The sequence below is a fragment of the Tigriopus californicus genome, chromosome 3, assembly GCF_007210705.1.
Source record: "Tigriopus californicus strain San Diego chromosome 3, Tcal_SD_v2.1, whole genome shotgun sequence".
NCBI lineage: Eukaryota > Metazoa > Arthropoda > Copepoda > Harpacticoida > Harpacticidae > Tigriopus > Tigriopus californicus.
Genome location: NC_081442.1, coordinates 425,006 through 446,576, shown reverse-complemented (window position 1 = coordinate 446,576; position 21,571 = coordinate 425,006). Strand labels below are relative to the sequence as shown.

Below are 21,571 nucleotides of genomic sequence, written 5' to 3'. Positions count from 1 at the left end.
TACTGGGAATGGGATCCCTAGCACTTCAAGACGAAAAAAAAGCTATTGATTTTACTTGATTCTATATTCATATAACATTTGATCCACCAACGAATTGGACTTGACGGATCTTGCTAGCACTTGAATGTAGGGTTGATCTGGAATGCTATCTAAAAATGTCTAAATCTGACTTGAAAGATCAACAACACTTACATATTCTCTACGAATATTTAAGGGCAGCAAATTGAACAATGAAGGAGCCCAAGAAAGAAGAGAGGCGGACTTCATTGTTCCAACTAGCTTGGATTCTCGAGGACTTGAAGGTGCTCTCAAAACGCATATTAGGCCTCTACGGTCACTACAATTGACATTCAGTGGCTTTTTATAATCTCAATCCTGGAACTATTGGGTTGGATTTGACAACCTCTCCTTCAGTTTTCCGTTAACCAAAGCGTCTCGAGCCGGACCTTTGATGCAAGTCAGAGATTCAATCGTTGGGTGTTAATCGTTGTCCTCTTCCCAAAATTTCCAAGTGTTTCACAACAGGCCAACAAAGTATTCAATACAGATGTTTTTCTTTCTGTCAAGTGCTCTTTGATTAGCATTTACAAAAACCTCCAAAGAGGACGGCCACGTTGACGAGTTTTGAACTAAATTCTGCCAAGGTGGCAATCCTAATGATCAAGCATTTGTCAAAAGTGAGACATGAAATTCCCTCCCGCCAACTTTCTCACCAATGCTAGTAAACTCGAAGAGTTGTCATGAACATTAGTATTCGCCAGCGTGTGAGGACAGTCGGTCCAAGAATTAACCCGACATCCGACATCGGGCTCCTTTTTTTTTATCCCACTGTCACCTCTTCACTTCTTCTTATCTTCCCAATGGCGGTGGTGTTCTTCCAAGAAGAGCAGACAATCCAGCTGAGGTGTGTCTTTCCGGACCGGGCATGAACGAGGATTGTTCCCTTGCCTCCCATCTCTCATTTCGATTCCCTCCATGCATTTAGCTTAGCTCCAAATTAAAAGTCCGTTCCGCCGTCTTGTGATCGGAGGAGCGAGCAAGAGACAGGAAGTGCTTTAGCGTCTCTTTCACGTGGCCTCGAAGAGGGAGGATGAAGACAAGGGCTCCCCAGAGATGAATAAATTGTCATTTCCAGCTTACCTGGATTGAATGAAGAAGCTGACGGGGAATTTCCAACTCTTCTTGTACTTTGCCTATAAACAGCCCGAATGCGATCCTTGACGTTGTTTTCGGGTTGTGGTTCTTAGTGGCTCATAGCCATTCACGGTCGCACGGTTATGGGCTTTCTATTGTGTTTTGCATTCGGTCATTATGGGCTCTCATTCCCGTTCATTGGGTCTTGCCCAAATCAATCATGCGGCCATCTTGTTTCCAGTAGTAACGTGGTAGTAATTCGAAGTCTTTCGTTGGATGGTAGGTGGATGAATTGGTAGGCAAGTGCAAGAACATTGCTGCACTTGTCCCATTTCACTTGTCCCTGAATGAGATGGATGAGCCGCTATCCATTACATGTTCTCAAGAAGAAATAAAAGAGGGATTTGGGAGGAGAAGCAATACCGTTTGTACGTCAGAAAGGGCACACACACACACTTGGGTTGTCTTGGAAATGGTCGGAGATCACGTCGGCGTTTATTGCAACTGCATGTTTTTTTTCTTCACTTACTAGTTATCTGAGGTTGCCAGAAATGATAGAACTTTTTCTTTTGAGGAAGATACTTTTTGTTTAGGTTTTGGTTCCCTTCCTTGAACTTGTTTGGTGGTCATCGCTTTTTACCTTCATTTTTTGAGGATTTCTTGAGACATTTTTTTTTAATGTGATGTTTGTTCTGTAGACACAACCTGAGTCATCGATTCAAACGGTCGCTAGCTCGGGTCGGGAGGTAACCAGAGAAGCTTGCCTGGTCTGATTTTCTGGCCCTCCAGAAGACTTGTTACGTGAACTGTAATGAGCTTAAAAAGACACTCAAAGCAATCCAATCTTAAGCAAGGGTGGGGGTCAAAAACAAGCACAAACTATCTATTTGATGAATAAAAAGCAAAGGTTAGCCCTCATACCGTACTGGTAAGGAGAGTGTTCGATTACCCATACACTAATACCTGGTTCGAATCCAGTCGAAGCTTCTGGCAGTATGTAAATTACAGCATGAGTTGCTATTCTTAACACGTAATTTGGGCGAAAGTGCGGTCATTCCCGATGTTGAGGTAATAAGGCTGTGATGTCTGAGCGGGAATTTCCCTCAATAGGGATACCCATCATCAGATGGCAGGCCGAGCGAGAGAAACCTGCCATCTGGGCCCGTATTCAACCAGACAAAGTTATGAAAAGCGAGATTGTTTGGGTATTAAGTACAATATTCGTGGAATCACCGAATAGACGACTTCGACCAAGTGGCTATCTTGATTTGAACTTTTCTGAATTGGCTGAAAAAAGAAGATACCTGAAAAAAAATCAATTCATGTCTCAAGCTGTTTTTTCCTTAGATGAATTAGCCTCGCTGGCGGCTTTCAATGGGTTGATAAGAATGATGTACGTACCTGTATGTTTCTCAAGCCCGCGATTCTGTTAGAATTTACATAGAAGGCTCATACTTGATTTCCCACACGGTATGCCTCTCGTTTACCCGGCTTTTCTTTGCTTTGACAAATTGTTGGAACCAATTCCGCCAAAAATACGGAGATAATTGATGGCATCACCTCGCGCACGGAATCAAGCTTCGAGCCATCTGGTCCAACCTGGGAAGTCATGCTGAAATGGGATCGGCCATTTATGAATCGGCGAATCACGATCCAAAAGTAGGTTGAGTGAGTTTGAAGCTCGGACGAACTTTCCCTTGTTGAAGCGGCCAAACCAGCCGCCGATTGATGGCGCCAGCCAGCCCTTCTAGTCATTCTCCATCCCACAACAATCAACCTACGTCGAGGAAGGTTGATAAGTGAATGAGCGAATGAGTGAGAGAGAGTGGGAAGCATCGAATCCTCGAGAATCTTAATCCCGGTTATCATCCTATCCTGACAAATTCAACAAGGAGTAGCTCAGTCAAGTAGACACCCAAACGCCTGGCCATGGCCCGCCCTATTGATTATAGTAAATGGAAGGATATCGAGGTAAACCGATCAAGTTCAGCCCGTATATATTTCTTTTGTTTTACTTTGGCGTCGATCGATTCATGGGTTGAGAGCATTTCCCGTTTCCATTTCATCTCTTTTTGACTTGGCTATAGATTTCCGATGATGAGGATGACACTCATCCGAATATCGACACACCCTCTCTGTTCAAATGGCGTCACGAAGCCCGAGTTCAGCGCATGAAGGAACAGGAGGAACTCAAAAAGACGGTTGAGACTGAAAAACAAGCGTACGAACGAACCCTTGGACAAATGGGAGAACATCCAAGAGTAGTGATGCACTCATGGACTTTGGATTTTCAGGAAAGAACGAAAGCTGCGTGAGCTCCGCGAGAAAGTGGCCAAGGCCGCCGACCAAGCCGATCCTAATCTCGAGACCTTGAAAAAGTCTTTGGCCGAAGTGGAAGCTGAAGCCGTCGAGGCCTTGAAGAAAAAATCCGAATTGGACCAAAAAGAAAAGGTACACAGAGTTAACTCAGTCTACGTGTATTAAACGTTCAAGGTCATCTTCTGGGGCTCGCTGGAGAGCATGGACAGTGGGACACTTATCGTCTTCGTTTAGTTAAGGACATCAATTACGGGTGGCAGTGACTCGACCGTTGCGTGTGAGAAGAATGTTTTTTCGATCGATGGCACACCGTCAAGTTCAATCAGGCCTCTAAATGTTCCCGTTGACGCTCTCGGGCAAATCTTAACCGTTCTCTACTTTTCTGTGGAATGGTTTCTATTTCAGTTACAACCTTGGAATGTGGACACCATCTCGAAAGAAGGGTTTTCCAAGACCATTGTGAATAAACCAGCGGAGCGGGCAGGCCAAAATATGACCGATGAAGAACGCGAGGAGTACATGCGGGCCTTTGTCAAGAAGCATGAAAGTGAGATCAAGCATTACGGTTGGCTCAACAAGTTCGATGACAGTAAGCGATATCTCATGGAGCACACCTACTTAGCGTGCGAGGAAACGGCCAACTACCTCGTCATCCAATGCATCAACTTGGCTATGGAGGAGGTACGCACAGTGCATGTGGGATCAATAAGGGCTGAAGGATTGGATACTCACTGACGAGCGTTTTTTTTTTTTTTTGTAGAAATTCTCAGCCATGGAGCAAGTCGCCCATCAAACGATTGCCATGCAGTATCTGTTAGAGTTGGCCAAGCAATTGGATATCGACCCCCGAGCCTGCATTTCCTCCTTCTTCACAAAGTAAGATCAACCCATCATTAAGGTTGTCCATTGGCGTTGATCACGATAGTTCTTGGTCGTTCTTAGGATCCAAGTGGCCGATGAAGAATACAAGAAAGCGTTCCTGGATGAGTTGGCCAGCTTCAAGGGGCGAATCCGAAGGCGTGCCAAGGAGAAAGTCGAGGAACAACTCGCCGAAATGGAAGAAGAAGAAAGACAAGCTCGTCTTGGACCCGGCGGCTTGGACCCACTGGAGGTTCTGGAATCCCTTCCGGAGGTAATCCATCTCTTGGCTAACCCTTCCCATTTTCACATGATGATAAGCAATACTAATAAGATATGTAACCCCATGATAGGCTTTGAAGGAGTGCTTCGAGTCTCAGGACACGGAAAAATTACAAGCAGTAATCCGAGCCATGGATCCCAAGGACGCTCGCCATCACATGAAGCGCTGTGTGGATTCGGGTTTGTGGAAACCATCCGCCGAAGATCCCAACACCAATCCCGAGGACGGATTCAAGCGTCGGGAGCTAGAATCCGATGATGATGACGATGACGATAAAGAAGAAGTTGAGGCGGCGGAAGAGATCTATGAGGAGATTCCCGAGAGCAAACCATGAGACATACAAGATTTAGCATTACGAACCAAACGGCGCACACACACGTATTCACACACGCACACACATACATACAATATAACAAGAGCGAGCGCATAGTTGTCAAATATCGTGTCTATCAACCTCCTTTTCTTTTCACATGGAAAGTTTTGCCCCATCTATCAGGATGATTAGTAGTTGGCATGTTGGGATTTTAATGTCCCGGGTCCTTGAGAGTTGAAATCGAATTTAAAAAAAAAATCCGACGCGTCAAATGACATGTGAGGCCACATTTTCTGTGCGTGTAGTTGGAAAGAATTTCACTTTTAAAAGAACAGGAAATGGCATCGAGAAAATTCCCGAGGATTTTGATCCTTGTTTTTTGATTATGCAAATGAAAGTAGCCACAAGGACTGAAAAGCCTAGAAATTTTGACGACAATTACATTTCAATGATGATTTCTTGCTCTGTGGCAAAGATGCTTTGAATGTTTTTAGGGATAATGTGGAAATTGCTGGATCGAAGTTGCGCATCGAAAGTGGCAAATGGAGGGATTTTTTTAGCATCCTGGATTTCCCCTTTGGTCGCCATACGTTTTAATCTTCACGAATGGTATCACGAGGTGTATTTGAATATTACCGGTCGAGAAACACGAAATCAGCACATGAGACGTTCACCCATTCCCATCGAAATGAGAAATTTGAAATCATTGTCCAAGTTCATGAGTTATGCGAAACGATCTAATTGCTGCAGCTTTAAAACGCAAATGCTTTCTATCCTTTTAATTGCAACTTTAGACAATCAATGTGGGTTTGGTACGCTATCTATTGGATAAGCCAGTCTACGTACCCCTCATTCAGGCCCTAGGTTAGTTCGTATCGCTCTTTGTATACAGAGCATGTTGCGGCCTGCGAGCATCAGAAGAAGCCCGCTACGCATATCCTCGAAACCCAAACGTTCCCGCTATTAAATATAGAAAACCCTGACCTTCGTCGGGCTTGGATCCACGCCTGGTGTCACACTGGCCCAATGTTGTGCCCGCCGTGCCGGGTTACTTTTGTCATTCATCAGCTGCATTTCGGACCTGAAGGGAATCAAGCGCAAATCTGGAGGCCATGTGAGCTCAATTCGGAGTCCTAACGTGAGCGAAGTGTTCAGGGATAATAAAGAGTCGTTGAAGTCTGGCTCGCGAGTTGTTCAATCTATTTTTTTTTGACTTTCATATGTTTTTTCCATCCCTCTTGACCATAAAGTAAAAAAAGATGAGATAGAAATAGCTTTTATAATAACAACTGATGCATACAGAGTACTACCATATTCTGCCATACGTGACTTCCAGATTTTGAAAGGCCTCTTCTGTTTGTGCATTTTCGCTGTATTTATGGGATCTGTTAATAGGTCTGCCGGCAGGCTGTCCCCTATTTATGTCATATTATTTCTATTGTTCCATAATATTCTTTGTAATTTGAGGGCGGACGTGTGATACAGTTTCTGGCCGACCTTAGACACTTTATTTTGAAATGGAACGGGTGAGAGAGGAGACCTCACTCAATCGATACTCACGCTTATGTCAAATCAAAATACCAATGCGTATGCCAAGCGTATGCTTAGACTCCAGCACCTAGCTGCGAATGGGAGCAAAAATTTCTTATCTCCTGGACTGTTCACTTTATGCAAAATAATTATGAACACAAGATCTTATTGAATAGATGAACTTGGCCAAATTGGAGACCAAACCTATGCTTAGGAAACTCAGGAGATATTATGTTATGTAGTGAACACTCAAATGATCGGCCTGCTCTTGGTCAGCTACAAAAGCTTGGGACAACATAACTTTGAAACGAACCGCTTGACAAGTAAATAACATAAAAGTTGCTTGCCTTTGATTGAGGAGACCTACGCTTCTTATTTTACTAATTCAATTCGAAAAGTGGCTCAGAATTACAGAGCTCATTCACAATCAATTTTTCCAGAGGTTCGTACTTCAGCTTGACTTTCACTCTTTTGGTATTTTACTGTTAACATGTGAGGGATAAACTTCACCCCGCCGGCCGAGCCACCTGGCCAGTCCTGGCACATCCTCGCCCACCTCGATCACAGCCCCAGACCAGATTCTAGGGCTGGATATAACCTGACGACGAGGTGTGTCCCGAGCCTGGGGGTTCGACCCACGCACGGATCCCAAAATGGCTCGAGCCTTGGGAGTCCCGGTGTTCCCAAAAGCTAACCAACCCTAGCCCGGCCGTGGGCTCTGACAGGCCCATCATGCAGTCCCATTCCGGCGTGGCTCTGAGCCAGTCCAGGCGGGCCTCAAGAGCCAGAGAAAGCCAGAGCTGTCTCTCGGTTTTCGACTGGAGAGTGTGAGTGGTGGCGCTCAGTATTCATGTGTTCCATCCATTCGGGGCTGGAATTTTGAGCGGGCTCAATACCGAAAAACGAGGTACGAGAGAGCGAGAGAAATAGGTGAGAGCGCGTGCCAGTCCCCCATAGCTCTGGGTCTCGCTCTGCCTCGCCATGGTCGGCTGGACCACGGACTTCTAGAATAATGGACTGCGCGAACGTGGTTCCCCCAATCGGCCTACTCTGGATCATAGCCACTCTGAGCCACTTTTCGAATTGAAGTAATAAAATAAGAAACGTAGATCTTATCAATTCAAGGTAGGTCACTTTTATATCATTTACTTGTCAAGTGGTTTGTTTCTGAGTTATATTGTCCCAAGCTTTGATAGCTGGCCTTAAGCGGGTGGAAAATTCGAATTTTATGTTGTGTTGACTCCATAAGTTTGACCATGTCTCCTGAGTTCCCTAAGCATAGGTTTGGGCTTACACTTGGCCCAGGTTATCTTTTGAGCCAGATCTGGTGGTTGTCTGAACTGCGTATTAGGAATAAGATGAACGGCTCAGGAGATACGACTTTTTTTCCTTTCGTTGGCCGTCCACATTTCTAGAAGTCCGTGGCTGAGGTGTGAGTGAGGTTGAGGGGACAAGAGGAGCGAAGCAGACGTGCCTGTCCTCCGTGCAGATCGTGCAGATCGAGCTCTCCTTCCATCCATGATCTATGGCCGTTACACATCTTCCGTTTTTGGGTCAGCTGATATTTTGGTCCTTCGAGAAGAGAATAAAACCTAACCTAACCTAACCTGACCTAACCTAACCTTTCGGTTGCAAGGGCCTGGGGGCGCCTAGGCCGCGGCGCAAGCCTGCGGCAGCTCGGTTGCAAGGGCCTCGAAAACAGCGGCAGATTAGAGCTTAATTCTGCAATGAAAAAAAAAAAGATTCCGCTCATCGAGATTCGAACTCACGACAGACAAAAATCAGAGGGGAGTCACGCTCTTCATACGTTCATAGCTATCAAGGTTTGTTGTAATTTCCGTTGGCAACGTTTATACTTAAAGCAGCTACATGTCGAGAGAGTGGCAGCTGACCCAAAAATGGAAGACATGTAACGACCATATCCATGATCCCTCCATCCGCTCCATGTCTCACATCCATCATCGAATCAGCGAGCTTGAAATCCGTGCGCCGACGGCTGATGAACCTCGGCAGGCTCACCCCCGATGACCCGATGGGCTCCCTCCCTAAGCTTGGGCTAGTCTAAACCCGATCCGAGTCGAACTGGCGAGCGCGTTCCATGTCAGTGGCCAGGACACAAGATCCGAGGATCCCACCACCACTCACGAATCCACCGCGGAACGACCCCAGCTCAGTCCCAGCGTCCAATGAATGAGGCAGACGGTCCCCAGAAAGGATCCTCCCACCCCCCAGCACCACTTGACTAAGCCAGTGCCCGAGCCAGCTGTTGGTTTGGGCTGCGGGAGCCTGGTCCCTGGACTCTGTTCCCTGTTCCCTGCGCCGAGTCGGGACCAGATCGCGTGTCGTTGTGTGCCAACCAGCCAACCAACCATTCAACCATTCAAGCGAGCCCCCATGGATCGAATCGAGGCCACCACCACAGCCTCCTCGGTCACTCTGGCCTGAGGCCCAGCTCCGACGAGGTGTTTGCTCCCGCCCACCCTTGATTCATGGCACCTCACGCTCCTCGTCAGGCATAGACCGAAAGACAGGCGAGAGGCCACTCGTCCCACTCGTCCCACGCTTCCCAAACGCTTCCCAAACGCTAGTCCCACCCACCGGGCCAGTGTCCCACCGTGGTTGGAGTGGTGGCTGGTGGGGTCTGACCTCCACCAGAAAGCCAGCCGTCTAGTGCCTGGGGCAGGTGGAACGGACACCCATTGGCCAACCCCGATTGTCCACTCAGTGGGTTGATCGTGGTCGAATTGGAGGCGCAGCATCCGCACCCGCACGATCATCATGACCTCACCCATCCCTTCGGTGGCCGCCTTGACCTTGAACCCGACGCGGGGACCGCCCCTGAGGGCTCGCCCCGCCGGCGGTGGACCTGAACCACCCTTTAGTCGAACGGCCAGCCACCCGTATTTGAACGCCAAGAAGATGTGCGTGGTCACGTCTAAACGAAGTTTTCTGCTCCTGTTGGTGTTCTTTGAAACCGTGTGCACCAAAGTGGGCATTTCCGAAGGCTTGGATCCGGGTAAGTGCTCGCGGAATTAGCAGGGGTTAGATGTCCGCCATTTTCAACCACTCCGCGTGGTGTTGTCCTTACAGGTTTTATGCCGTCGGATCCCAACCTGCGATATCTAGTCGAGCCCAACTTTCCCAGCTCTTCCCACGCCTCCTCGTCCTCATCCTCTTCGTCTCAGGTAAGCTGTCCGAGGCGCGGGGCTGGTCCGGGGACACACAAGCGTGGGTTAGCCCCAGGTGTTTTTTTTATAAACAGGTTTGATGGCGACCTGTTCATACCAATATAAACGCCATCATCCATTGGGCCCCCAAAGGTTGCTTAATCCCGCGTCTGCATCTTAGACTGGGCTAATCGCACATCCCCTTTTTAATCCTTATCAGCCCATGCAAATCCACCACAATGCATGCATGGTCCTTAAATTCAACGAGCGGAAATCACCCGCCAAGCCTGGTCCACACCCTGCTAATAAATATTTTTCTTCCCGCTTTCAGAACCTTCCTCATTATCAACATCCCGACGACGGGTGAGTTTCATCGAGTGGTCTGTCTCTCTGGAGATCATAATAAATGTCGCCAGAAGTGCCTTCGTGCCTATAATTATCATTGCTCGAGCCATTGAACATGGAAAGGCACAGCTGACTTTCGAATCCTGCCAGCCTGAGCTCGTGCCTTCATACTATTTTGGCCCTCCCTTCAAAGCATAGGCCAGCAGAAGGTCGTCGTTATTTTGGCCCACTCAGTTTTCTCGCCACTATCAACTCACTCGTCATTGAATATTTAATGCTTTGCCCTACATATTAGCTCATTAAGCCACGACCACCACTCTGAAGATAAACCTCCTTCCTTTTCCTCACTAAACACAGAAGCACGAGTCGCTTTCATGTGAACTCAAAGAGACTATAATTATTATGCGAAGGGCAAACAGATGAGCGTTGTGTGAACTTTGAAATCGAATGAAGCTTATGCTTAAAGAACAAAGGCCATTGTGGTTGCAGGCCATTACCCATCGGTCCTAATCTGATCCATCATCCACTCGGCCGCATGATGGACCAAAGCCGAAGAAATAAAATAATAAATCATTGGGCTCCGATTGGCCTGAGAAGCGATGATCGACAATCGAAACCGTCTATTTTGGGACTCTCTGAATCTTTTTTTTTTTTCGCTTTCTTTTTCAGGTCTGAGGAAATCAGTGACGAAGGTGAAACAATCACCGTTTTGGGAAGTCCAATCAAATTTGATCCCCCCGAGTTGAACTTTGAAGATCAGTGAGTGACGAACGAGTGCCTCCTTCGTTTTAAGGTTTTAGGGATTGTAAAACTTGACATCCATTTCCTTTGTTGCAGACCCCTGGGGATGCCCATCATTCGCAAAGTTCTAGTTCAAAATCTAAATGCGGAGAGTAGCATTCAAATGCTCTCAATATCAGGGAACACGATTCATTTTCAGTGCTCCTTTTTCACCGACAAGGTGAGTTCTGATGGCACTTTGAAATTAATCACTAATTATGATGAGTTTGTTGTGATTGGGTCAAGCCTCTGGTGACGTTTTCATGAACAAATCAAGCGATCTTGACTCACAGATAGAAATCATCGATCGATTTACGAGCAATCATGATGCCCATTTGTTCATCGAGTCCACTGACTAACCCACTAACCGACCAACCATCGATTGAACCAACCTTGAAACCACCTCAAATGTTTTGCCGAGTAACGCCTGTTTATTTTATTGATATCTTCGCCCAGGTGATCCCACCTTTGGGCAATACCACGTTCGATGTGGTGTTTTTGGGCCGAGAAGAGGGTCCGGTGGAGAACACGTTGTACATCCACACGTCCGCGGGGAGTTTCCGTTTTATGGTCAAGGCCTCGGGCACGCCCAACCCGTACCGGCTGAAGCCGTTGGTGGGCGTCAAGATGCCCTTGAACTCGTCGTACAGTCCAGTCATTGAGATGCACAATCCTCATCCGGAGCCCATTCAAGTGCTGGAAATGTTCTCATCCGGCGGGGACCTCCATTTGGAATTGCCCACTGGCGAGAACGAAGGACCTCAAGCCATTTGGGAGATCCCTCCCTATCAAACCAAGTCCGTCATGAAGGCCTATTTTGTGGCCCGAAATGAAAACAACTACACGGCCTACATCAGGTAAGAAATCCCTTGAGCAACAACTGTTGGTGGATAGTTTCTTCGTGGAGTCATTTGTACTCTATAAACAATGGCCCGATTGGTTAATTGGCCTCTCAGATATATATATATATAGAGAGAGAGAGAGTATATCCAACAAATTTTGCTACTTATTGTAAGAGATCGAAAACGCATTATTAGTCATGCACGCCAACTTCAACAATCCTGGCAAATGTCATTTTCCAATGGCCCAAAATCTGCATTCACGGAGATTAATTAACTACTCATGTGTGGTCCGCCAATCAATAACCCAGTAGCTTCAATCTCCGTGTTTGCTTTTCGTCGATTGATTTGCCCTGGTCGTTTCTCGATCGCAATCAATTTCCTCATTACAAGCAATGCTGAGCCCCTTAATGAAGTGGGACAGGCTCCGACAGAGTTCCTCCAAATTCTTGATTGCTCGTTGTTGTTGTTGCCTGTGTTTTAGGATCAAAACAAACACGACGGAAGCGGAATTCTTGTACCTCCCTCTAGAGGTGGAGGTGTCCTCTCAGCCGGGGATCTATTGTCCCCACGAGATGATTGATTTCGGTCTGCTTCCCTCGGGTGGTCCATCTCGGACCATTCAACTCATGGTCTTGAACTCGGGCTCCAAGTCGATTTCCATTCAGAGTGTCATTGCCACGCCAGTCACGGAGGCATTAGTCATTGATTTCAAGGCCACCAAGGCCATGCCAGGAACGGAAATACCCACGGTCGTGGCCGAGGTCACGTTTGATTGTGAGTCCTCGAGTCCAACCTGAGCCCGTTCATTGCTTGGATTTTATTCAATCATCCATGGGTCGCCCTGTTTGTGTTGCAGCCGCACTAGTCCACGCCCAAGGCGTCCACACGGGGAAGATTGTGATCAAATCCAAAAACAGCCAATTCAAAGTCACCATTCCGTACCGAGCAGAGGTGTTGCCGGGTGAACTGTCCCTCAACGATCGATGCACGCACTTCTTCCTCAAATACGAGCGAAACTCCAAAGATGAAGTCATCCTCGATCCTCAACCCAAAGAGATTCGTCGAAATGTGAGCGTGACCAACCAATTCCGAGTGCCCCTGGCCATTCACAAGGTCACCCTCCCACCCGAAGCCCAACTCTTCTTCAATGTGAGCCAATTTGAGCCGATCATCATCCAACCGGGTCAAAAGGTTGACCTGGTGGAACTGCAACTCAAAGAGCACGCCTGGAAGGAACGCCTCCTGGACTCGCACATCCTACTCCAAACCAATATCTCAAACATGGAAATCCCCTTGGTTTGCTACCACGGTCAAGTCACACCCGTAAGTTTGCCCATCAAGGGATGAAAAACTCATCATAATAGGAGATGCATATTGAAAGAACACCCCACTTTCTAGTTCTTCCCCGGATCGCCTTCGCAACAATTCTTGAATTTCGGCACGCTCGGAATGTCCGAAAAGCGAGACGTCTATTTCACGGTGATCAATAAGAACCCGGTGAGCGTCATGCTTCGAGGGTGGGGCTCCAATCAAACCGGAGCCTTAGTGGAACTCATGGGCGTGGACCGAGGCATCGAGAGGGACATCCTGCAACGGACTAATTTCTCGGGCATGACACGGAAACTGATCCTCCCCTCCGGGCATTACCTTGTGTTTCGCATTGGCGTGAACACGCGGGACCAGGAGGGCACCATCAAGGCCTCGGTCTTTGTGGAGACGGATCACGACGCCTTGGATGTGTTGTTTCAATACACGGTGGCCGAGGGGTCGCTCCACACGGTGCCCAAAGAGCTCGTGTTCGAGCCCGCATTTCCCGTGAGTCAGTCTTGAGGTCGGCCTTAAGGAGCAACCAGAATGCATGAATGCTAATTGGGTTCGTTCATCTCTATTTCAGGGCAAACGCTCCATGCTCAAGCTCAAGGTGTCCTCGTCGTTTGCCCAAGTCATGACCGTGGAAACTGTGTCTCCTGTGCCTCACGATCCTCGGTTCAATTTCATCAAAGACAAACGAGGTGGTCAGATCTCCACCGGCGAGAATAGCTCCATTGGGAAGGTGATTTTTGACCCGGGGGCTCTGTGTCGAGAGAGCTCGGATTGTTACTCGGGGTTCTCCATTCGTAGCAAGGGTTAGCAAAAACGATCAATGACGCTCTGAATGAGCAGATGTGGGCATGCAAACATCGTCATGCTCGGGTCTTCTTGTTTCAGTGGGTCGAGAGTGGTATCAAGGTACCACGTTGCATTCCTCGACGGGTGATCTAGCCGAACTGGACTTTGCTTTGGTGCAAAGTCAGGAGAAGCGCTTCGAAAAGGCCACCCAGCCCACTTCGGTCTTCAATGTCACGCTCAGTTTGGACACGGACCAAGTGCGCGAGTTCTTGTTCCAAGCCCGCGTGAATCTGGCCATGCCCCGGGTGTTGCCCATTCATGAGATCCAATTTCCTCTCACGCAAGTGGGAAACACGTCTTTCAAAGAGATTCTCTTGTCCAATCCTTCGCACCACGATGTGTACTTTCATCTCGTGCCATTCTCGTATTACCCGAACGGGCCCAAACTCTCGAGTTTGATGTCGACCCTCTGGAATGGAGGAGAGTCGACTCGTGATAATGTGAACAGTGCGAATCCAGATCAGACTGAGCAACGGAATGAAAGCCGAGGCGGTCCCTCGTGGAAGAACTACACTCAAGTCCATTTGGATACGTTTCGAATCGTGTCTGTGTCCGAGAGTGCCAGCAAATCGCCTCTACGGGCATTTGGCGACGATCTCGAGGACAAATACGGCCGACCACTCCATCCCAATACCAAAGGCTTCATCTTGAAGGGAGGCCTAACGGCCAAAGTGCGCCTGAGGTTTCGTCCCACGATCACGGGCGAGTTCCGTCAAGCCTTGGTGGTTCGGAACAATCTGACTGGAGTGGAGATCATGGACTTCACCGCCCAAAGTGTGGTGGGTCAAATGCGATTTGGACCGTGGACTGTCGGTCAGGAAGTCCACGAAAGCCCCTCGGAAGGTTTTCCGGTGATCAAGTTCGAGGTGAAGGAGAAGCATCTGAAGGATTGTTTTCGTAAGTTCGTCATTGGCAGGATAGTAGAAAATAGCTAGAGCGAAGCACTCATATATTTTTATTTCCATCTCCTTCCAGCCGATGCCAAGAGACAACCCCATCAAGCGCCTTTACTGACAGTCCGAAGGTCGTTTAAGATTAAAAATACGGGCATGACCTCCGTTTATGTGAGTGGGTTCGATATTGAAAACCAGCCTTGCGAAGGCTTCGGCTTCCGGGTTCTCAATTGCGACGGCTTCAGTCTGAAACCCGAGGAACAGCGCGACGTCGACATCGCCTTTTCCCCGGACTTTACTTTAGCCGTGGTCTCGAGAACCATTAGCATTCACTCTACATTGAGTCCACCCAATCAGGTCTTGAACTTCACCATGGAAGCCACTATTCCCTATCCAATGCTGGCCATGTGCTCAAGTGTGCTGCCACGCCCCCCATGGGAATGGTACCTTCATTTGGGGATTAATGGTCTCATGGCTCTTCTCGGACTGATTGTGATCTTGGCCTCATGCTACGAGAGCGATCAGGTGGTTCGGACCTCAATGTTCTCGCGGCATATCATTCCGTTCACGCCAATGGCCATGCGGAACGACGCCGACCGCCATGCCCGGCCTCCGCCCAATGGACAAGTCTTCGACCTTCGGAATGTCCATCACGAGGTGACCGAAGAGCTTCGACAGCGCCATCATTTGGCCAGAGGACCAGCCGCCCTGAACAGCCGAACCTCAAGCAGTGTCAGCCACAATGGCGAGGAGCTCCGGAGACGCCCTAGTCAGCCCACACCCGCGTCTCCCTCGCCCTCAGAAACGGTGCGTTCAGATGAGCCGCGTGTAGTGCCCTCGCCGCCCTCGGCCCGGATTTCACTTGTCAGTCTATACAGAATAGCGGGCATTCCAATGTCGGTGGGTCGATCGGTTCTCAGTTGGTTCAAGTGGGACAGGGACAGCGATGCTCTTGCAGGGAGCGTCCCTCACAAACAGCAACCATCAGCAGGGTCAGTTGAGGATCTCGGGAGTACAAGCACTCTCCTGACTCGTTCCTCTGAGCCCTCCACCCCGGTTCAGACCAAGACTCCCACGCCCACAGCCAAAGGGCGGAAAGCCAAGCGACAGCAGAAGATTGCGGCCAAGAAGAGGACCCAATGTTCGAATAACAATTATGAGGAAGTTGAGACCTCTTCAACCACCACAGAATGTTCAAACGCGGATCATGAGGAGCGATCAAATCAGTCCTTGAGCAAAGAACCCCACGATCTCATGAATTTCACCACCCAGCAAGAAATCCTAGAAACCCTGAGCAACAAAACCCACCTTCAACCCCCGATTAGCTCCAAATCCGGAGCAACAACCGGATCATCTGCATCTGGAACGCCTAACGGACAGCCCATTCATCCCAAGCCCGGAAAGGGATCTCATATCGCCAACAATAAATCAAACTCGAGCAATGCAGCCCCGCCCAAGAAAGCTCCCCATGCCGTCAAGCCGCCTTTAGCCGTTCATGCGGGCAAGGAGGAAATCCCGCAAGTTCAGCCTGCCACCGAACCTACGAGCAAGAAAAACAAACCCAAAGAGAAGTCTCAGGCCACGCAGAGGAAGGACACGAGCAAATTGAGCTCGGAGGTCAAGAAGGAGAACCAGAAGAACCTAACAGCCAAGAGCAGTGCCAGACCAACGGCCTCGGGTTTCAATAGCGCTCCCGCCAACGGCCCGAGTCCCTCCATCCCGCCCCACCAGAGCACCAATGTGAGGGCTTCTTTGTTATCTGGCGATCCCGGCGGGGAAACGACAGCGAGTGCGCCACCCGCCGCCAGTTTCTTCAACAACGATGTGGCTCACCACAATAGCTTGGTCAAGCCCACGCAAAAGCCCAAAGTCACGCCCATTGGGAAGATTCTACCCGAACCCAAGAAGATCGAGAGTCCCGGGACCCAATTTGGACCCATTGGAGCCAAGCCCCGAAAGTCTACGTGGTTGGATAGTCCGGCCGAAGCCCGACCACCCAACGACTTCTACAGTGCCGTGGACAAGCCGCCGCCCCCTCCATCGGGCCCGAATAGCCCCTTGGCCGACTTTGGCACATTGACCCCATTGCAGCGATCCACATCGTCTCCGTTCCAGGCCCCACCGGCGCTGGACCAGAGCCATGTGGTCCCTACAGCGGCTCCGTTGGCCAATCAGAATGGATCGCCCCACCGATCCCTGATGCAAGACCTTCAGGCGGAGCGGCGTCAGAGGACGGAAGAGTTCTTGAAGAGCCGTAATATGGAATGGCCGGGCTTTGAGCGGAGCCAGTTGGATTTTGTGAGTACGTTGTGGGATCAGCCGGGCTTGGGTCCTGGAGTGCATGAACCCGCCAATCATTGGGGCTCGATCGTGCCATCTGGACGCACGTGGCCAGAGGAGGACTTTGGCATGAGTGTGAACCCGCGTTCGAGTCTGCCTCCGGCGCAGCATGCTCCTCCCGTGACGGCAAACCCGTTGAATGAGGCGAATCTGTTCGAGATTTGGGACGGAACCGCTCCACAGCCACGATCCAACCACGTGAACGGCTTGCCCATGGGACATGTGCCTCACAATGGTGTTCTGCCAGATGGTTTGCGACTCCGATCGACCGGCAGCCCCTCTCTGGCTCCCGCTCATCCTCCTCCTCCCTTTCTTGCTTCTCATCAACATCCTCAACATCAGCCACACCAACAACGTCAACCATCGAACGGCCGGTCCGAGGAGACCAGACCGGGCTTGAACGATGCCAATTGGGGCTCCGCCTTGTTCCACAAGAACTAGATCTGGACAACGTATGTGGACCATCGCCGGCCTCGGTGAAGCAATGCTGTTGAAAGGTTTGAAACACTCCCTTACTTGTTTCACCCCTTTCTTCGGCGGTGAGGGGGGTACGGATGGGGAAACAGTGGAAACAGTCCTCGGCATTATTGTTGGATGGATGACCGGCTGCCCTGGGGTTCCGATGAGCCACGCCCTACGCCCTTTTGTCAATAACAGAAACACCTCGAGTCTTATCTTGGCTGCCGTTCGTTCGCGTATGTTCAGTTTGCTCATTTTTGCTCCATTTCAATGTTGGAGGCCGGGAAAACGTAGATCTCGGCGTCTTAATTATCGATTCCCGTCATTTCTTCAGTTGCTGTGATATTTTTCCTCCTCACATCAGAAATTTAAACCAATCTACTGCTGCTACTACCAATGTTGTTTACAACATGATCACTATTCGTATTAGTAAGTCCAGGAAAATATATCACGAACATTGTCACCTCATTTAGATCCTATTCATGTCTTCGTCTTTCCAGTCCTTTCAAGAAGGATCCTCAGTCCCGACAAGAAATGATATCTAACCGGTTTTACTCCTAGTGTTTTAAAGACCCTGGTTTTTTATCTAAATAGTCTTCGTGTAGCTTCTTATCAAGGTGCTACTTAAAGAGTTGTCAAGATCGCTCATAAATCGAGATTCTAAAACATTTGTTGTGCCTAGTTATCAAGTTTTTTTAAGGCTGGTTGACCTACAACAATGGTTAATTTTCGAAGTAGTTCAGTCGAATAACGTATTCAAATGTCATGGAAGTTGCCCCCAAAAGCTGACACCCTGTACAGGCAACTGATTGATGTTCAGATTCCATTAGAGGTAAAGTATTTAACTGTTTCATCTCGAAGTTCGGGGATCCCATTCCCAGAAACAGTAAGGGAGTCCGCGAAAAAATATTTCTTTCCACTTATTCCATTTCAGTACACTTCATTCAGCAATCAATGCTAATTTGACAATTTCTATGACCGCTTTGGCCGAACTTTTTTTGTCCAACTTGACACCCTTTTTAGACATTTTTCGACTTATTCCACTTTAGTACACTCAGTTCAACAATCAATGCAAATTTCACAAAAATCATTGACGTCTCAAAAAAAAGAAGCAAAGTTTAATCAATTTCATCGAAATCTAAAAGATTTCCTTCTGTACGTATTTTTGTCTTCAGGACTCGAGTTCATATGTAATTAAGTGCATTTATGACGATTGTCAAACAAATTTTCAAAATTACACTTTTAGTGTGTTTTAGATGTATCATTTTGAGCTATTTTGAAACAATGCAAAAAAAGAAAGAAAAAAAAAATACTTTTGTGATATTGAAAATCAGTATTAATTCTGTGGGAAATTGAGTTTAAATATAACCGAGGCTATGTAGAACTAAAAACCGGTGAAAATTGGACCCTGAAATCCCTTATGACCTAGTAGTAGAGGGTCAATACATAGTATTACAATTTCTAGGCAAGTGCTAACTTAAGTGTGTTCCAAATTTTCATTCAAAAGGTTTTTTGAAAACTAAAGTTTCTGTCAGGTTTTTTTGGCATATAAGTTTTCTTTATTTGATCTTTAATTCCATAAAGCAATAAGGCTCAATCTGTTCCTTTTAATTTTGCGAGCTAGAAAATGCCAAGATGTGGTTGGGTATTTTAACCATTGTGTGCTATCATGGTTTTGATCCAATTAAAACCAGAAAACAATCAATCAAGAAACACGCCCTAAGCAAAAGTAATATGTTCGACAAAAGAATTCAATGAATACCATAACATCCTTATCAAATAAAAAAGTGACCTAATGTCAAACATCGCGAGAAATAAATATTTATTTCTTGCAAGTAAAATGAAGAAACTCAATGAATAACGTGATATGCGTAGGCAGTGCCATGTCAAAAATTTTGTAACAGAAAAAAACCAGGAATGGGGGCTATAACAACTATTTTGCCATTGAAACAACTCCTTTTTAACATTTTTTCTCGCATTTTCACTACTGCTTTTCGTCTTTTTTGCTCAACTTAAAGAAATAGTTTCAGCCCAATAACAAAGTTTTTTATAGGTCTGTTTGGTGCTGCAAACGGCAGACTTGTGGGTTTAAAGTTGGTCTATATCTCAAAGAGCTCCATTTTTGGTTACGCTATATATTCACGTCGACCGGAAGTTTAGCTTCAAGGACTCTGATCTTAGAACCTAGCAGCACACCTAATCAATAAAGACGCTCAATATCGTCTTTGCCTCCGATCTAAGAACTTTAGAAACGGGACTTAGTTAAGCTCTTTTGCAAACTTTTGTAATTTCTGCTCCACGTGAAAACAATATTTTTGGTCGTCGTCTAATGGCCAGTTTGGGGCTCTACTGTAAAAGAACCTCATCTTGCTTGAAAACGTTTCAGTCGATAATTTGTCTCCTTTTTGTAAGCTAATATTTTTCCTGCTGAATAGCCATTAACTGTACTAAAAAAAAAGTTGACAAATCAAATTTTAATTCAAGTCAACGACATCTTTAAGTTCCCTCTCATAACAATCAAAGGCTTGATCTGGCGTGGTGGTAAAAGTAATTTTCTGATATGGGAAAGGTCCCTGGTTCAGTTCTCCTCCAGGGCCATTCTCGAGAAGACTTCTCACAAACGGAGAACCAATGATACGGTCACAACATTGCTTATCAGATGATTTGATAGATGCAATGGCCAGCTTCACCCCGCCGACTCTGGCAGTCACTGATTAAAAGAAATTGATTAACCCTTTTGCAAAATTCAAAGCCTTGTTAGTTACCTTTTTTGGCGAGTTTTTTCTATTTTTTTTCTCATGAGCCACGAGTGGTTTTGAGTTGCTTGATGAAACTAAATCAACACCTTATAACTCCCCCAAAACATTATCACAATTTATTGTCAAACCCAAATTGAAATAACGTTCTAGTATCCAGTTTGAGTTTGGGACGGTTTCGAACCAGAGCCCCAAAGTACGTGGCAACTGTCGTAGTGCTCTCGGATTGCTCTGGGGAGCCTTCGATTCCTCTTTTTCTCTTCGATCCACTCCTGGCATTCTTGTCCATAACCAAGGAAACTCGAGTGATCCAAATGTTGTCGGTAATTGCAGGACAAAGCCCAATCGATCCAACAGAGACCGCTTGGAACGGAAGCATAAGCTCCAGGAACACCGGCTTCCCCACATCCGATGCCCCAAGCAACTATTCCGATCTAAAACATGCAATCAAGAGTTTGGATCAGTGACCAATATCGAAATTATTCCCACAGACCCTGTCATGAATGTCCTTTCAAACCGAATGGTGAATATGACAAAAACAATGGCTCACAAAGTTACTAGTTCACATGACAGAGCTCAGCAATCGTAAAGTGGTTTTGTGATGAGGGTGTCAAATCGGTTTTTCTTTCAGCGCAAACTTTCAAAGGTAAAATGAGACTGAAATGAACCAAATTGCCAAAGCAACTCGATAATGAAATTCGATCAATGTTTTGAACCTAAGTTCTGGCTGAAAGGTGTATGTTGTCGTTGTGTCGGTAAATTGTGTTGATCTTGTTTTGGCTTATGAATTGGCACTTTCAAAACTTTTAATGCAATGTTGTCAAAAAGCCAAAGACAGACAATAATCAATACTATAGGGCTAAATTTCATCAAGATATTTGATGCAAAATTTGGACTTGTATCGGACCATTTGGACCAGCAGACATAAAAGCTTTGTTATGAGTAGAGCTGTAAAAAATGGTCGATTAAATTTGGCAAAATAGCGGCTAAAAAGAGGTGTGAAAATGGCGAAATAGTTGGAAAAAAAGTCAATAAAATATGCGAGAAACAAGCATTGAGTGGTTTAATTCTAGAGTTTTAGGTACAAGAAGCTAGATTGCCAATTTCAAACCTCAGGACATTAAGCAAACCACAACGGGCCCATTAAAGGTAACACATTTTGAAATGGCTTTCCCAAAATTTCCGAAATCAGATTGAGGGTCTTCCCCTCAATCTGGTCAACTTGAAGACATTGCCAGCACACTACTTAACGGCATTAATGCTTATATAAAGCTTTCCATCAATATCAGGTTCAAGTGGTCTTGGAGAGGAGAGCGAGACGTGGATATGTAGGTACCGTAAGTACTTGCGCAAAGATTTTAGTTCGACCCGTAACTGCAGTTC

The 21,571-nt window shown here is 47.0% G+C and overlaps 3 protein-coding genes and 1 long non-coding RNA gene across 4 annotated transcripts in view; 3 read left to right on the top strand and 1 right to left on the bottom strand.

The window, feature by feature from the left end:
* Positions 1-2,916: 2,916 nt before the first annotated feature.
* On the top strand, positions 2,917-5,023 carry LOC131878043 (hsp90 co-chaperone Cdc37-like). Its single transcript, XM_059223944.1, has 7 exons — positions 2,917-3,105; positions 3,222-3,355; positions 3,429-3,585; positions 3,859-4,134; positions 4,214-4,329; positions 4,396-4,585; positions 4,665-5,023. The coding sequence occupies exons 1-7, from the start codon at positions 3,064-3,066 to the stop codon at positions 4,926-4,928; spliced, it is 1,179 nt and encodes a 392-aa protein (XP_059079927.1). The 5' UTR covers positions 2,917-3,063; the 3' UTR covers positions 4,929-5,023.
* Positions 5,024-8,387: 3,364 nt separating this feature from the next.
* On the top strand, positions 8,388-17,911 carry LOC131877952 (transmembrane protein 131-like). The gene is made up of 12 exons (XM_059223808.1): positions 8,388-9,453; positions 9,528-9,622; positions 9,936-9,967; positions 10,619-10,708; positions 10,787-10,910; positions 11,186-11,586; positions 12,053-12,345; positions 12,428-12,894; positions 12,970-13,386; positions 13,466-13,697; positions 13,780-14,637; positions 14,716-17,911. The coding sequence occupies exons 1-12, from the start codon at positions 9,216-9,218 to the stop codon at positions 17,412-17,414; spliced, it is 5,946 nt and encodes a 1,981-aa protein (XP_059079791.1). The 5' UTR covers positions 8,388-9,215; the 3' UTR covers positions 17,415-17,911.
* A 2,374-nt stretch (positions 17,912-20,285) lies between these two features.
* Positions 20,286-21,571, bottom strand: part of LOC131877956 (serine proteinase stubble-like) — a 5,689-nt gene continuing 4,403 nt past the window's right edge. The window contains exon 4 of the mRNA XM_059223813.1: positions 20,286-20,622. Coding sequence (XP_059079796.1) covers positions 20,338-20,622 — 285 coding nt within the window. The 3' untranslated portion in view covers positions 20,286-20,337. The remainder of the gene's footprint in view (positions 20,623-21,571) is intronic.
* LOC131877960 (uncharacterized) overlaps positions 21,455-21,571 on the top strand; it is a 7,725-nt gene continuing 7,608 nt past the window's right edge. The window contains exon 1 of the long non-coding RNA XR_009372932.1: positions 21,455-21,520. This is a non-coding gene — a long non-coding RNA (uncharacterized LOC131877960). The remainder of the gene's footprint in view (positions 21,521-21,571) is intronic.